Source organism: Fundulus heteroclitus, chromosome 11 (genome assembly GCF_011125445.2).
Source record: "Fundulus heteroclitus isolate FHET01 chromosome 11, MU-UCD_Fhet_4.1, whole genome shotgun sequence".
Taxonomy (NCBI): domain Eukaryota; kingdom Metazoa; phylum Chordata; class Actinopteri; order Cyprinodontiformes; family Fundulidae; genus Fundulus; species Fundulus heteroclitus.
Window position 1 is genome coordinate 18,287,204 of NC_046371.1, and position 17,882 is coordinate 18,305,085.

Here is a 17,882-nt window from a genome sequence, read left to right on the forward strand (position 1 = left end):
AGAAGGCTGCTGTCAACCAAACCAAAAAAGATGACTGTCAAGTTTGTTTTTGTCTCTGCTGGCCTCATCATCTGATTTGTATCAGTATATCCATCCGTTCCTCTCACACTCCGCCTGTCACTTTCTGCCTATCAATTCCTATCTGCCTGCTTCCCCAGTCTTTCTCTTGAGGTTATTGTCTGAGAGCCCGTTGGCGGCCCTTTTAGCTTGCTGCAGTGATTCCAGCACCACGGACAGCTCCACTGATCTAAGCTCCTTTGGCAGAACACAGTTACAGCTCATCCCTCCAAACTGTGGTATTTCTGTGGGCTGGATTACGCTGCCCTCACTGTGTCCTCTGTGTAAACGCTGTAAGTCTATTGTGGTGGAAGAACAGTGGAGGTCGAGTTATGGCTTTGTTGCAACCTGTTAGATTCAGTTTCAAAAGGTGCGTGCAGGGATTCTGCTAAAACAGTTAGCTTTTGTATGGATTACATTACTTCTCTAGTAAGGGAAATATCCGAGAACTATAAAAGTCAGAAATGGATGCATGCAGTGGCTCCTTAAAAGGTCAGCTCCCTTTAGAAGGCAATACATTGTAAAACACGTGATTGCCCGGAAGCTCCAAATCAAATTCTGCAAGGATACTATTAAATCTTCATTAAACAAGTTAGCAATCATAGATATTGTTAGTTTTAGTCTGAGAAAAAAAAAACATAGTTTTACAAAACATATTTTTTTTTCTGTCTTGCGTGTTCTCTCTGCGTGTTTGGTTTAGTTATCATCACAGTTAAGATGCATCATTTATTCATGTTTTGCCATCACCTGGCTGTTGGAAGCTCTCTCTTGAAACATGGGGAGCTGGGAGATGAGTCTTCATGTAAGACCTGCTTTATGACAAGGAAGACAAGAATAGCTGATGTGCAGAACGAGAAGCGCTGTCACTAATCATTTGTTCTTAGTGGCTGATCTCCAGGAGCCGAAAGCGAACAAGACAACCTGTCTCAACACAATAAGATTCAGAACCACCGGTTAGCTCAGACGTGAGTTGTGTGTTGCTCTTACAGTGTTTTTTTTTTAAATAATACATTAACAAAACAAGTGTAAAATAGACATAGTAGTTAGCAAACCAAGCAAATCAAGAAACCCACTATAGCTGCTGAAAGGTGAAGCTCTCCCCCAGCGTTGACACAGGATTCACCTGTATTTTGCTCCATCCATTTTCAAATGAACCCTGGCTCACTTCCTCGTCTCTTCAGAAGAAAAACCTCCTCAAGCCATGTTGCTGTCGCCATCATGTTTCACACTGGGAATGGCACGCTCAGGGTTCTTCTAATATATTTCCATTAAAATGTTTTTTCTTCCTCTTGCCACTCTTGCATTAAGGCCAGACTGGCAGACTGCGAGGCTAATCGTTATCCTTTTTGAGAGATTCTCCAACCTGAGCTCTGGATCTCTGCAACTCCTCCAAAGTTACCAAAAGCCTTTTGACTGGCTCTGTGAATAACTCTCCCCTTGCTTCAGGCCTGTCAGGTTAGGTAAACAGCCATGTCTTGGTAGGTTTATGGTTAAGTAATATTCTTCCCCCTTTAGAAAGATGGACTGAACAGTGCTCCATAAGATGATCAAATAATAATGACGCTGTTTTATAACCAAACCTTTCTTTAAACCTCCCCACAACTTTATAACTGACCCAATCCCTTGTTCTTCCTTGTTGTTTATAAGGCTGTTAGTAAACTAGGTCTCTCTAACAAAACGTAAAGGCCTTGACAGAAAATCTGTATATATACCGAGAATGAAGGTGGGTTCTATTTCCTCATTAGGTGATTTCTTAAGGCAGCTGGGTGCACTGGATTTTTATCTAGGAGGTATCAGAGTATAAAGGGTGCTGGAAGCAAATGCCACTCTTTTTAGTCTTGTACAGTGGTACACTTTTGAAAATCATGAATAATTTTCCTTACACTGCTCTAATATGCAAAACTCTGGTCTCTCACATAAAATCCAAGGGTGTGAATGCTATTACAATGCAACTTTGTTTTACGCCCACATATTCTCTATTAACAAAAAGATGAGATGAAGTGGTGCGGACTTAGTTGACAGAGATTCAAAGTATTATTTCTTTCATCTGCTTTTGTTCGGTCAAGGGTTCTGCATCTTAATCATAGTGATTGTGTTGAAGACGCATTTATCTTTCTTTCTTACTTTCTTTTTAGCTGGTTCCCAATGATCTGCGTTTCAAGACAGCCTAAAACCATTTGTAGGCTGTCAAAACTGAAATTCAGTCCCTGGGCTCCATATTTTTTTTAGTCTTTGTGGCTTTTAATGTCCTACAGTTACTGTATCTTGTTATTAAACAGTGCCACCATGTGGTGTCATTTGGTTGTCCAGCTGAGCTAATACATTACTGTGATTGTTCTGCAAAATATATATATTTTTTTTTCTGCAGCACTGAATTTGCTAATAAAATAACAACTAATTACTATCCATTCGTTAACATACAACTGTTTTGTGTTTAAGGCTAATGGAAAAAAATAGCAAGTAGAAACAGGAGAGAGAACAAACAGGGGAGGAGTTTTGTGATTTGAACACTAGGTGGCACGTTGATACCATCAAAAACACCCCTGACAAGCTTTCATTGGCACTTTTTGAAGAAGATAATGGCTATAATTTTATAAGGTCACTTCTCTCTTATTCTCTCCATTTTTTTACAGTTATCTTTTGTAGTCATTTAAATGTATGAATAGTGTGTAAACTGTTCAGTCAGACATGTGTGAAGTGGACAGCATAGAGAAGCCTGGTTATAAAAGTGGTTATGAAATAACCTCCCTTCACATCACTCTCTCCCCTGTTTTTGTTCTGTTTGTTTCATCCGTGCCCTTGTTTCTGAAAGTGCCTCATGTTGTGTAACGACACGTGTTCTCTGTGAGAACGAAGAACCAGATACATCAAAGCAACATGTTTTGTCATGTGGCTCATGGAGGGGCTCAGAACAGCTGTCAGGAACAGATCCCCCCATTATGTTGTTTTCTTCCCTTTTTTCTCATTCTGAATTTGCTTTTGGTTCAACTCAGGGGACCTGGAGATTTAATTTCTCTCTCCGACTACTTTTGTTTGATATTTCCCCCTCTGTTCTCCATCATTGGATGCTCTTTTGAAGAAAACCCTGCGTCGTCCAAACAAAAGTCATTGCGTAAGTGTTTCAGTATAGCGGGCCATGGGATGCTTGAACGGGTTCATGTGGGGTTTTTTCTGAATGGCGTAGTTCTGCAGGGTAAAATGCTCAGAGTGGATAAAATATGAATGATGGGACGCTTTTATCTCGGCCTGCACAGTGTGCAATAAAGTGGCTCGTGGCCGGCATGCATCGATGGCCAAAGAACATTACTGCCAGGGAAACCATATTTTTTCACACCCCTCTCAGTAGCTCACAGTTTGTGCTTTTGTCCTGCCCATCAGCCTAAAGGTGCCACCGTTGAGGGCCAATCTGCTCTTTCCTGCTTGTTCTAAGCTCCGCTTTATGTTGGCTTCCTACCTCCAAAGTTTTTTTTTTTTCCTCTGTCAGGAGCTGATTAATTACATCCTGAGGAGAAAATTGTTTCATTAGAGCAAAAATAATACACCACAGGTCTAATCAACTGATTGGAGGTAATTTTCAAATAGTGGGAGCAACATTTGCCTATTTTTATTTCTCAAACAAGGTATCCCTGTTTTACATCATTTTTTTACACAAGTAACTTTACACTATTTATCAATCATAATGATATTAATAATGAGAACAATTATACAGTGATACGTTTTGTAATTGATAATAGATGTTGAAATCTCAAATGTATAGCAAATATAAACACAGAAAAACAAATATTCTCACAAAAAAAACATTTATATTAATGTTAATGGTGTTTGAACAACACCTTAAGCTAAAATGTTGATGATAATAATAATAATATTAATAATATAATAATATCTGCTTTACCATTTGCACATTTAGCTGAAGCAGATAGAGAATTGCAAGTATTAGTAACACAACTGTTTATTTTATTTAAACAACTTTTGCAATTAATTTAACAAATTACAAATATATTTTATCCTATATGCATCAATCTACTTTTCATTTAGGTATTTTTTTCTGCTTAAACAGGATATATCATGCAAAATCCACTTTTTTAGCCCTTAGATACATTTTGTTGTTGTACTTGGAGTCTCAAGGAGTGCAGAAGAGTTGAATTATTCTGTCCAGGTGCTGCATAGATATCTTCTATTCTGTTTGGGTTGTATTTTTCAATCGGTTCCGTTTTCTCTCTTCCCTGGTATGTTTTTTGAACAATAACGTCACAGTATTTGCTGTGGAACTGCTAAAGAAGGTCATGGACTTCCAGCTAACCAATTTTGTGAATCTGCCATTTGTATTTCTCATGACAATTTTGTAATCCAATCTGAAGGATGCAGAAGTGGATAAGTGGAAAGATTCAGTTATTGGGTGTATTAAGCCACACAATTCATTACACCGTCACCCAGCATACTACAATAATGGCCCAACAGGGGTAAAAAGAGGGGCTGAGGGACAGCAACAACAAGAGTTTCAGACCAAAGCATTGCAGCTCCACATTTTATAGACCATAACTGAATAAATTAAGTGTGAAAAGGGAAGATGATATGTCCCCCTTAATGTATCTTTAAAAAGAGCATATTTTTTAGTGTTACCATTTTTGAGCTCACTCTTTGAATTTCAAAATAGGTACGAAGGAATAGGTCTAATTGAAAAAAAAACATGTCAAAAATAGACAAAACAAATCTACCCCTATCTGAAAGTAAATTCCCCATAAACTTAAAAAGATTATGTCACCTTTAAGGAAAAAAAATACCATCAGGTCATTGCTATAACTGGCAACAGTATTGTATCTTCATTTTAGAAATTAGGCCTTTTCAGAATAGTTTTAATTCACCCACAATAAAAGGTTTTCAATCATGAAAGGTCTTCCTCAATCAGACTTAAATCTGGACTTTAACTAGGCCCTTCCAAAACCCTAATTTAGTTTTTGAGTTATTTCAATTAGAACTTGGATCATTGTCCTGCTCCATAGCCTAACTTAGCTTCAGAAACTGATGGCTGAGCATTTTCTTTCAGGATTTTTTAGCTAGAAAGCAAAAAGAAACGAGTGATTAAGAAGCAACGCAGCCCCAGACCATCACACCACCGCCCACATGTTTGACTAATGTTACTTCTTCTCAAACGCTGTTAGTTTTACGGTAGTTTCAAACAAACAAAAAAACAGAAAAAAGTTCACCTTTTGTTGCATCAGTCCAGACTATTTTCCCAAACTTTTGGTAAATGTCAAGATGTTTTTGATATATATGAGATTGGCCTTAGTGTTTCTTTTTTTTTTTTTACCTTTTTATTTTATGTCAGAATAATGTTCTTTCCCTCCTTTAAACCCTTTCGTGAATGCAGTTTTACCCAGTGTGAGTCGAAGGAGGTCGGCAGTGCCTTAGGTGTTGATCGGGGCTTTTTTGGGACCTTGTGGATGAATCATTGATGTAGCCTTGAAGCACTTCAGGCTGACCACTGCTGGGAAGGTGGACCACTATTTCTTGTTTTAACCATGGCAATGGCTTTCACTGTGGTTAGCTGGAGGGGCTCAAACTCAGAATTGGTTGTCTATTCCTTTTCAAACTGATAGATGTCACTGAGTTTGTGAATTTCTTTAAATCAGGGCATAATTTGTAGCTTTTGGGATATTTTAGCCAGCTTTGTGTCGTCAGGTATGTTCTGATTAATGGATTTCTTGGTTGTGTTGGTCTGGCACTATGTAGGTCTGGGTGTGGCTGGTGAAATTGAAAGAGTAAAAGTGTAAATATTTTGTCATGGCCCTCTAAACGCCTCCATATGTAATGATATTGCCATATTATATAAAAGTTTCACTTTTATGAATTGAATCGCTGAAATCAAATGACTTTATGATGATATTGCTATTAATTGGGATGTCCGAGTGCATAGAGGAATGATCTTGACTTTAAAAAAAAATCTAAGAAAGTGAGAAAATCACAAAGAAAAGAAATTGTAAGAACAACAGCCATGAGCCGATAGTCATTATGCTCTTTACTATTTGTACTCTGGGTCCATGAGATTCTAAAACTCAGGAAACAACAGTAAATCCATGAAATGTTTAAATAATATAATGTTATAATAATTGAAAAGCATTTCTGTATGGCAGTTTTTCATCAGCAGTAGCACATTTGTGAAACATCACCAGGGTCAGCGTCTGGATGATAGGTACATTTTGGGAAGAGGAGATGCTCACCGCTGAAGCCCTCAGAGCACTGTCAGGGGGATATCAGGGAACAAAGCAATATGCAATTTGTTATGAAACCGGGGTATAATTTCCTTTCATGTTTGCCCTTGCAGAGATGCTGTTCTGTGTGTGGCTGAACGTATGAACGTACTCGGAAACACATGCACAGTGCCAGATTAAAAAAAGTTACTGGGAAACGATCCAGACAGGTTGTTTAATTTGAAATGTCTTCCTGGTCTCACCCTCGGCTTGTTTAGGGGGGTAAAACCAACCTACTCCCTTCCCTAAACCCTCATACCCACACACCATCAAACATCCTCTAAACTGTCCTGTTCTTCCTGTTTATGCGATACTTCGCTGGTAATGCCGTTATATAAGCTGAGACTTGCTTTTGGGGGCACTGGTTTGCGGGCTAATGGGAATCTAAATAGATTCTTGGATATTAATTGCTTTGAAAATGCAATAACAGTTGTTTTGTATTTTTGTGTTTTCTCCAGGCGGTGCTACACATGCGAGCGACCTAAGCTGTAATAGCTCATAATAGGTTTTGCGGGGAGAAATTTGTCATGGTGGATGAACTGTTGCCGTCTCATAAAGCCTGTTTCCGACTGCAGTGTTGCCGATGCATGAGATATGAGTTAGGATATTGGTGGCTTGGGGCCCAAACGTGATGGTTGACCTGTAGTGTGGTAATTAACTCAGCTGAGTAAATCATTCAGAGTTCAGATCAGATCCCCACCCACGGCTTTTCCAGATTGATTCCTCTCATTACAGCCAGCACAGCAACGAGTTTACAGATTTAAAACCTACAAAATCTGTCTAGTAATGATCAGCTGAGTTTTTGTAATGCAAAAAAATGTGAATGATGTGTAAAAATAAGGTTTATTCATTATACACTACTTTGATAATGAATTCTTTACGGAAACCGGTACCTGTGACTTGTAACTTTGTGTTTAAATGGATGCCTGTCAGCTGGTAGTAACTGCACAGCGTGGAGTCTGTCAAAGAGCGAAAGTGACCCATTAAGAGTCAGATGGGGATTTATTCAGCTATGTTCTTATTAGACAATGATCTCATTATCTTAATGTCCTCTCTCCTGGAAATCCATTATGTTTACTCACATTAAAAGGTTTTTTTTTTTCCTTATCTGATGTATTCATCCCTGTTTATAAGATGCAAGTTTTCAGGGAAGAGAACCCCCCCCCCCCACCATCCGCCTCTCTGGGTGTCTGGTTTAAAAGCTGCTGCGCATCAGCAAATTGCAACTTAGCAAGGTCTTATTATTGTCACCGTTCGGCTGATAAACAGCGAAGATCCGCAGCCTGGAGATTCGTCGGGCGTGCACCGACAACAAGGGCAAACAGACACCGTGGGTGATTTTTATCCGTGTCCTGAAGCTCGGTTAATTGCTTTTTCCAACAAAGAGCAGGAAAAAAAGAAGAGAAATCCAGTTAATGCTTGAGGAAAATGTATCTGCACAGTGTGACTAAGAAGCCATTATTTTAAGATTTGTCAGACCTTGTAGGAAACTGCTGTCAAAGCCTCTTCTTCTTTTTTTCCAGATTTCTGAGCTGCCTTTGCAGGAGCAGCTCTAAGAGAAGAGAGCTGCTCTTCTCTTAGAGCTGCACATTCTGTGCGAGAAACATGCAGCTGGTTGGAAAATGACCAACCGATCTCACACGTGTACGTCTTCTTGTTTTTTTTTTTTTTTTTTTTTCCAGGTGGCATGTCTGCAGGACTTCTTTGGTGACGAGGACGTCTTTGTGGCCTGCGGACCAGAGAAGTTCCGCTACCACGACGACTTGATGTTGGATGAGAGCGGTAAGGGAAAAGGTGCTCTACAAAAGTCTTCTTTGTTCCTTCCTGTAGTAAAAACCTCACTGTTTGACCACTTGTTCAACACTCCAAGTGTATTTTTTAACTTGTATAGCAATACATTCTTACATTTCTGCAAAAAAGTATAAAAAATTTGTGTTGCTCAGACACCTGTTCAAATGGCTCAGGACTTGCTGTTTTGCCCACAGATGTCTGTTAACAGAGCCTTGCATAAGCGTCCCTATTGCCTTCAACTTTTCCACATTTTAATTGAATTTTATGTGATAGATCAATGCAAAGTACCACCGATTGTCCATAAAGTGTTAAAAAGCAATCAAAGGATATATTAAAACCAGGAAGACAAACACAGAAATTTAGTTTATGTATCCATCCATCCATCCATCCATCCATCCATCCATCCATCCATCCATCCATCCATCCATCCATCCATCCATCCATCCATCCATCCATTCATCCATCCATCCATCCATCCATCCATCGCCCCTGCGAAAGCCTCGCTTGGTATCTAAGCGTGATTTAAATATCTGACTGCTGCAAGGACCTACTCAGTTGTTCACCGGAGCATCAAGACATCACAACAACAAATGAGCTTGGCAGTCTCTTAAAAACACTATTCGGTAGGTGGTTTTTAAAGAGCTGCACCATTTTCAGTAATGTGTTTAAGCGGTTTGGTAAATCATGCATCGTTTTCTCCTTCACTTCAGATTTTGCTCTTCTTTATTTTGGACTAAATGCATGGAAAATGCGAAAAGATTCAAGGTGTATGAACACTTTTACGAGGCGCAGTAACTGCGTTATGCTCCAACCTGGACTGGATTTAACGCTTTATTCGTTTGTTCGTAATCCCTTGAGTTCTTCGGTTTATATTATGGGAGAGGATGATGTGCTACGAGCCTCCCTGCACACATTATACGCGTTCTCCTTAGCATTAGAATCAACCGTTCCTGTGCAGAAACGGAGGGAAACAGACCTCCGCTCGCATAAAAAGTAGTTATCTGAATCCTTTCAGGGTCTGTTGATCTAATTAAATGAAAAACAAGCTATAATTATGGAGGAGCATAAAGTGATTATCACAATCTAACACAACAGCATTCTCTGTGGAAATGTATTGCCACTAGCAAATGACGGGAAACAACCTCCTTAAATACAAACATTTACCATGGGAAGTGACTTATGTGATTAATGAACCTGATGTAAAACCCATCAGGTCTGACAATCACTTTTATTTCCTGAAGGACTGCCATTTCTCTGCTTCAGTTTACCGAAGAACTGAAGTCTAAGCTTTGCTGTGTCTCGTTCCCGCTTTTCTCATTCCTCCTCTTGTCCCCTTTTCCTGTTTCACCTGTTCCTGCTCCTTCCATCTTGCCGCCACGGCCCGCTGAGGATACGCTCTGTCCTCACTTCACCCGTCTGTGATTTGCTGTCTGCCTCTCCGTATGCTGCCATTTACTGCTCATCTGTATTCCTACCCTCCTCTGCTCCCACCTTTGTCCCGCGTGAGTCAGTCCATGCTGGCTTTTGTTCAAATTTTATTATGTCCATTTGTCTCATTTGTATCCCTTTATTCACTGAATAATATTCATCCTACCCGGGTCTCCAACCTCCACCCTTTCTATTTTTCCTCTCTCCCTTTCTCTGCTCTTCATTTTTCTTCTCACATTTGCAAAACATAATACTTACCTGAATCCATTAGCCAGTCTTCCTTTGGCGACCTTCTTCTCTCTTGAGAAAGACCACAAAGCAACCACCTACATGCGGCCAGGCTTAGAGGGCTGTTTTTCGTCTGTATTGTTGTCAATTACTTGTGATTATCTCCACACAAGTAATGTTCTTGGCGATCGACCCATTTCTAGCTGTATCTTTTTGATTAAACTTGCATTATGTTGCAATGTTGGCATCAATGTTGACAGAGCCCAAACTTAAAGCACGCATCCACACCGTTGCCTTTCTGTTGGTGTTCACGTTTGCTATATAGAGCTTTTTTTTTTCTCTCACTGGATTAACGCATCCTTACCGACCCAAACAAAAATATCTGTCTGAATGTACAAAGATTTGTAAGATCATTTTAAAATAAATTTTTGCTATAATAATTTGGTAGTCCACATGTCAAGCCCATCTTCACTGCACGTCTTTAACACTTAGCTTTGGAGAGTTTCCCCTCCGTCTCTTTCTGTCATCAGAAGATAATTTGAGCAAGTACGAAATGCACTTTTCAAACTATGATTTCATTCCCTGAATTGAAGTTTGGGCTTCGGATCACTTTCCAGAAATTCAACCAAATGTTATCTTTGTCTTATGCCAGGCTGATTCACACCTTCCAAAGAGTTTCACTTTGTCTTCCCAAAATTCTTGGGGACCATCAGGATGTTTTTTTAGTAAAGTGTGAAATGTGCTTTTGTCAGCTGTGAGTGTTGCCTTGGAACTCTCTCGCAGGGCATGATTTGGTGCTTTTTGACATATTTTAGCCTATTTCATGCTTTCAGACAAGTTCTGCTTAAAAAAAAAGGAATGGGTGGGAATGGGTTTGTATAACTTTTGTTTTTCACAAGTGAAACCATCATTTTTAAAACTGCACTTTGTATTTACTCTGGTCATCTTTGTCTAATACTAAAATTTGTTTGATGATTTAAAACAGTTAAATCTGTATGCGGACAAATACTTTTTCAGTGCATTGTATTTTCTGGGATTAGGATTCATTTATCCGCCATCAAAAATAATTACACTTCAAATAAGGATCATTAGGAAAACCACCTGGAACTAATAATTATTGTAATCAAGGGTTAGTTCTGATATTAATCACACCAAGGTCTACTCCCTAATGGTTTTATTAAGTCAAAAGAGAAACAAACAAAGATAAAACAAATCACAATGACATCGTTTTATCAACAAGAAAATTAAATTAGAGTCAACGTTCTTGAACCTCCTTTTGATCCGTCAGATTCTAGCGACAGCATTTCAGGAATAGAACATGAAAAGTGCTTACTGTGGGTCAGATGAGGCCGTTTGCTTTCTGGAAACCACATGTGGTTCTGCCTCCTCCGCTGGATCGGCTGTGTGTCGGAAGGTTCCTCCTGAAAGCGGTACCGGTCTCTCCTGATACTGGCCTTTGGATGTCCAGAGTCCCTTTACTTTGGACTCCAAACTGGGTGTTGGTCTTAAAGCCAGCTACTACTGATGAAGAGTAAATCCAAGCGATGAGAGTAAAAACAAAGCAAAACTTTGCAGAAAATTTACACAGAAACCATCAAATCTGACTAATTGATCGAGCTTCTCGATTCCGCTGGGCAGACCTTTTATTTTCTGATTTTCATTCTCTTTTGCCTCTTTTTGAGGCTGTACACAGTCACTAGAAAGTTGGGTTCTTCCAGTGAAGGAGTTGCCATGAAGGTCTAATCGGCCAATCTGAGGCCGTCTCCATGAAACATACGCTAAGTGAGCCAATAGGAGAAATGGATTCACATTTTCTGGTCCACAGCATTCTTTAGACTCAGTGAAAGACACAGCAAGAATGTTTTCAAATCCCCCTTTGTAGAAGCTGTCTTCAGGTTGAGGTATTTCCACATTCAACGTTTTAAACATTTATTTTTTCTATTGAATAAAATGAGGATTAACAGTTTAAATGGCTATTTAAATGGATCTATTCATGGATTAATATAAAGAGAAAAAGATCATAAATAGCTTGCAGGTATTGTCAGGCTCAAACATAAATCTTGTCAAGGTTATTTATTCATATTTCGAAGACATGTGGTCCCATATATGCAAGAAAATCTCATGTCCTGCACAAATGACCACAGGTACATGTTCATGCTCACTGTGCTACAGATTTGAACACTTTTTTTACATTTATGAAAATCCAACCACATCTGCCTAATTGGGATGGCATGTTATTTTGTCTTTCCCATTTTAAAGAGCGGCTAAGAGCCTCTGTAATGTAATGTTTACATCCACAGGATAACTTGTAATCACAGATTGCTAATTAAAAATGTTTGGAAAGACTAAACATTTTGCATCATTGCACTTATTGTGTTTATCTATTTTTGTTTCAGCCTTCTGTTTAATTGTTAGATCTTATACATAAACTGCTGTGTTTTGTTCTATGGTGTACAATGACATGACAATATTTATTTGATTAACTTCTATAAATTACATAAATTCTTCAGTATTATGGGGTAAACACTGGTGGAACCTGTGATTTTGGAGAAAAAAGAAATAAAACTGGTATGCCTTAATATTTGATTTATTTCCAGTCTGAATCGGTGTCCTTAAATTAAGGTCAGAAAGTTTTAGTGTTAGAATATGCTGATGCATTAAAAAGTTGTTTTCTTTTATATTTTTACACATCTTCAGTAGTGCTGTCACATTTCTGTAATAAAAAAAGACCAGGCAAATCCTAGAACATAATCTATCCTTTTTTACCATACCTGCCATTGGAAGGAAGATATCAAATTTTAAAAATGCTAACTACATGACATTTTTCTATTTTTTAAAGCAATTTAATGAGGCTTAATATTGTGTGAGGTCTTTAATGGAATTACCACAGAAAAAAAAAGGTTGCATATTGTCATCTTATTTTGTGTCACAGTATTATTCTATTTCTAATTCCAGTTACAATACCTTTTATTAGAGTGAAAAATATTAACAACACATTTTTTTTCACTCGTGGAAATGTGTGAAAGGAGTCAAGACGTGAACAAGATGCACACAGTTCTGGTTGTATTGTTTTCCTCCAAAATCTTACACAAATAAAATGATAACAGTCCAGTCCTTCTTTTAACCATTTTTTTAAAATGAGCTAAAATGCAGGTGCAGCGGCATCATCCTGAAAATGTTTTCAATGTTTGGCAATCTACATTTACGTTATGTGACAATATCAGTTTTCCCTCCGCCGTATTGCACTAGCGAAACGTTCTACAAAATAAATTTTCATCCTTTCAGACACACACACACACATACATATATACATATATATGTATATATGTATGCGTGTATATATGTATGTGTGTATATATATACAGTATATATATATATATATATATATATATATATATATGTATGTATGTGTGTGTATATGTATACATATGTGTGTATACAGTATATACATATATATGTATAAGCTTTGTTGTGCCAGAAAGAAGCATCAAGTGAGTGACAAACATGGCAGTTGACAGCTGTAAAAACAACACTCTTACCTTTGAGATTTTCAAAAAGCTGCCAACATTTCCACATTCAACTAACTAACTAGTCTTCTTTCAGTGTCCACTTCCATACCAAAGAGGGTTGCAGTTTTTTTATGGCCTGTCAGCACTTAAGTATGGTTCACTCACTGACCTCAACACGTCAGATTATTGGGTTCCCGTCTGGCTGGTCACCAGTCAGGCCCAGTCAAGCTGAAAGTCATCCAATTCTGGTCGCCAGTCGAGTTGCACAAGACTAAATGGATTCTATCAATGCAACAGCAGATGCTGGTTCAAATGTTTATAAAACAGCCTCTTGGTCTACTGCTGTGAAATGTTAGAGGCTGATGTTTTAAAATGGCAGAAATCTGCTTCGAAACGTGTCCTGCAAGGAATAGCTGTCAGCTGGCATCTCCGACCTGATCGTCTTTGTTTTCATTTAGATTTGGGGTCTGACTGCCATCAACCACAGTTCATACTGCTGAGAACAACTTCCCCGAGCCCCGCTTTAAAATTAACTGTACTATTCTGTTAGGGCTCTGCGGGTAGATCTTGCCCTGCCCTTTGCTATGTTAAGATAAACAGCGTGTTAGCCCAGCAGGGCTGCGTCCAGGTGCAACTCCCATCTGGCTTAATCTTTCACACCCAGAAATTTGACCTTAAACTATTGCATCTTTAAATAAAAAAAGCGTAAAAGAGGACGCTGAAATTGACTTCCTTACCTCTTTTTAGTATTTATACAGTACGAAAAGAATGTCTTTCGATCCCCAAACACACACACACACACGTGTCAATCCTGTCTTGTCTGCGCCAGGGGACAGGGTGGTATAAATTAACACCTCTTCATCCGCTGGCAGACAGCGAGTAAGACGCTGGAACAGACAGACAGGAACACGGCGTGACAAAGTAAACAGCAAGACAGTTGGAGATGGAGCTGTGGAAGACTTTGCCTCCTCTTAGCATCGCTATAATTATCGCCTCTGCCTCAACTCTGGCACACAGTCATCATGTTAACACCCTGCATTGTACATTAATCACATGGCAGAAAATGCCACACATACACACACACACACACACACACACACACACACACACACACACACACACACACACACATACACACAGATGAGGTGGATGAGGCCGGGCATTCTTCCCTTTTCCACTTGTCTGAAATGTTAATGAGCTTTAATGGGGCCGAGTTAATGAGCAGGAGACGAGGAAGGTTTTGGGGGAGAAGGAGGCAGGCAGGGTGGGTGCTGGCGTTCACATGCTCATTTATTTGGATTGTGTGTCTGCAAAGTATTGGACCCCGTGAGTCACAGCTGTCACTTCTGGAACTCCTCAATAATTCTGTGCGGAAAGCGAATCCGGTGAAGGTCAGGACTCATTTTCTCGGGGATCTGAAGCTACAGCCTATTACAGCTGGGTTCATAAGTTTACCGTTTTCTATTAAAAATGCTGGCCTAAGCCTAACCATCAGAGCTGCAGTCCGAGGAAATGTGTAAATACTCATTTGTTTTCTGGACTTAGAAACTATTTGTGCAGATGAATCGATAAAGCTAAGGGTCTTTGCGCCTACCAAATTGTCTCTGAACTCCTGTTTATGCTCTTTGCACATGCAGAGTGCCGCATGATGAAGTCAGTGACCTACGGCAGGATGTCAGGCTCTCTCAACCGATGCTCCCCCAGGACTGTCATCCAGTCACAGCGCAGCAAGTCCCCGGCATCTGGTAAAGCCATTCTCCTATTCCCACTGCTTTTTTTTGTGTGTGTTGTTTTGCAAAAGCAGTTTAGCTTCACTGTTGTTTAATATAGAGAGCCTTACAAAAGGCATTAAGACAAGTCCAACTTGTTTTTTTGTATTTTGTCACAGAAATGTATGACCACAAACTTCAGCATATTTATTCTGCATGTTTTTATGTTAGACAAAGTGGAGGAAAACAAATACGTTGTTTTCAATTGTTCTATGCACAAAAACCAGGGAAGTGCGGCATGCGTTTGTATTTTAGCCTTTTTTTACTCTGATACCCCAAAATACAATGTAGCTTTGACAACTGTCCTCAGAAATCCACTATTTATTATAGTTCAGCTAAGTGTAATTTAAATCCAATATAAATTCACCTATTCTGTGAAGGCATCAGAAGTTTGTAAAAGAGGATCAAACAGCCAGGCCAAGGAAAGGAGGAGACAGTGTCATGATTTTTGTGCTTGTGGTGGGGGTCCGAAATACAGGATTGGATGGAGCACAAGTTATGTGCTTTAATCAAATCTCAAAAGTTACAAGAACTGAAACTCACAAAGCAAAGTCCAGACAAAAATCAGACAAGATTATGTCTCAGAAACAGAGCGCAACTCAACAGGATACAAAAAAAATCAAGATACCAGTAAAAATGTGACAAACAAAATCTCCAGAAAAAGGAAGAACGTGAAAGTAAACAAAACACAGAGTTTCATTCTTCAGGAGAAAACAAGAATCAGAGATTAAAACAATCACCCGACCAATGCACTCATAAGAGCGTGGCACGGCTGCAAACAGGGCTTCCACCTACCCCTACAGGCTGGCCAACGGAAACATTAGTGACTGGGGAGCAGCCAGGAGGCCCATTCTAACACTGGAGGAGCTGCGCAGACAGAAAGACAGCCATTAGCGGCGCACTCATGCCATCCAGGGGGACACAGCCAGCACAGCAAATGTCCTGGCTGACACGCAAAATGCTGTGTGTGGAGAAAAGAAACTGGAGCCAACAAGCCCCACTGAGAAACACGGTGGTGGCAGCATCAGGCTGTGCAGATTCTTTTCTCCAGCAGGGACAGGGAAGCCTTTCAGAGTAGATAGGAAACTAGATGCAGGTAAATACGAAGCTATTCTGGTGCGGAAAACTTGAGACTGGGGAGGGGCGTAGAGTCCAACAGACAACATATACTGGTTTAGACCCAAGTATATTCTTGTGTTAGAATGGCAATTGCATCGTTTTTCTTCAACCTTGCAATTATACTCTACTTTGTGTTGGTCTATCACACCACGCTGCAAAAACGGATCTAAAAATAAGTAAAATTTTCTTAAAAGTAGTGTTTTTGTCCTAGATTTGAGCAGGTAAATAAGATTATCTGCCAATGGAATGAGTATTTTGACCCCTAAAATAAGATAATTAGATATACTGCGCTTGAAAAAAGATGATGGAGATGAATTGTTCCTATTTTAAGTGCAAAAAACTTATTCTATAGGCAGATCCTGCTCAAATCAAGGAAAAATACATACGTTTTAAGAACATTTTACTTATTTTTAGTTTCGTTTTTGCAGTGCAAATCCAAAAGTTGTGGTTGTAACATGAAACAATATGGAAAAAAATCATGCAGTACAAATTTAAGCCACTATATGTGATTTATGACGTCCTTCGGGCCTTTATGTCTGTTTTTATACACGAGGACTGTGTACGGTGTCACAGGCCCAGCCAAATAAAAACCCCTGGGTCGCTTGTGTCCCGTTTCTTCCTCGTCTTTTTTTTTTCTCTTTCTGCCGTTATCTAGCTCATTAATTCCGTCTGTGTCGCAGCACAGTGTGAATTAAGGCTGTAATGAAATCAGAGCTCTGCCGACTGTCTGGCAGCGTTCGCGCACACACACGCGAGAGCCGCGTTTCGGCGCATGCAAAATTCAAATGAGACGAGATCCAGCTGATTTCGCCAGGGAGGGGAGCAAAATGCAAGCAGGGACGAGAGGGGTAACAAAAGAGAGAGGGAGAGAGAGAGGGAAGATGAGAGGGGCTGGTGACTCAATCCTGCAGCTCCACTCAAGCTGCTCCTCACCTGACATACTAATGAAATGTCATGAAACATTAAGAGCGAGCAAACGCACCGTGCTTAGTTTGTTCGTGCCTGACAAGACATGCCGAAAACTCCTTCAGAGGAAGCAAATATTCAGTAAAATGAACACGGATTCCTAGAAATAAATGCGGTTGTCGCTAATGTACCACGCTTGCGGTGAGCCAGACATTTAGTCCGGCTTAATAGCGGCGAGGACTTGGTGATTAGGTTCCAGCTTCAGCAAATATCACTTCATTCTTTGCCTGATTGCACAGCTTGAGCTTCGGCTGCTATTGCCTAGTTATGCAACGGCGCACTTAACTTTTTTTTTTTTTTTCATTTCTGCCGTAATTAGGAAGTTATTGACAGTACAGAGACCTACTGGGTCGGGGAGGATTCAGTAGGGTGATGCAACGCCTAGAAATCCTAAAGGCGAAATTAGTCCCACCTGCTTTTTTAAAAAAAAAAAAAAACACTAAAGCCTGTTAGCTTTTCTTTCTTTTTTTACAAAGATGATAATTGCAGGATAAAGAACTGAACTATAAGCTGAGATGGCGTAGATAGAGAGAAAGAAGCTTGCATGTAAAGAGAAGCTCTTGCCGGCCAGACTGGGAACTTTGGGGAAAAGGTTATGAGGGTGAGTCATACAGTCTGTGATCTGGCTCGCAGCATCGCATCTGCAACCAAGGTGTAACACAAGTGTGTGTGTGTGTGTGTGTGTGTGTGTGTGTGTGTGTGTGTGTGTGTGTGTGTGTGTGTGTGTGTGAGAGAGAGAATCATGTTTGGTGGGTGGGGGGGGG

At 39.7% G+C, this 17,882-nt stretch overlaps 1 protein-coding gene across 5 annotated transcripts in view; it reads left to right on the forward strand.

Moving 5' to 3' along the window:
- Positions 1 to 17,882, forward strand: part of dclk1a (doublecortin-like kinase 1a) — a 68,638-nt gene that overhangs the window by 13,959 nt on the left and 36,797 nt on the right. For 3 of the 5 annotated variants that reach the window (XM_036143021.1, XM_036143020.1, XM_036143023.1), the window contains exons 4-5: positions 7,991 to 8,102; positions 14,902 to 15,009. In XM_036143021.1, the coding sequence (XP_035998914.1) occupies positions 7,991 to 8,102; positions 14,902 to 15,009 (220 nt within the window). The remainder of the gene's footprint in view (positions 1 to 7,990; positions 8,103 to 14,901; positions 15,010 to 17,882) is intronic. The other 2 variants (XM_036143022.1, XM_036143024.1) reach the window with 1 other exon arrangement.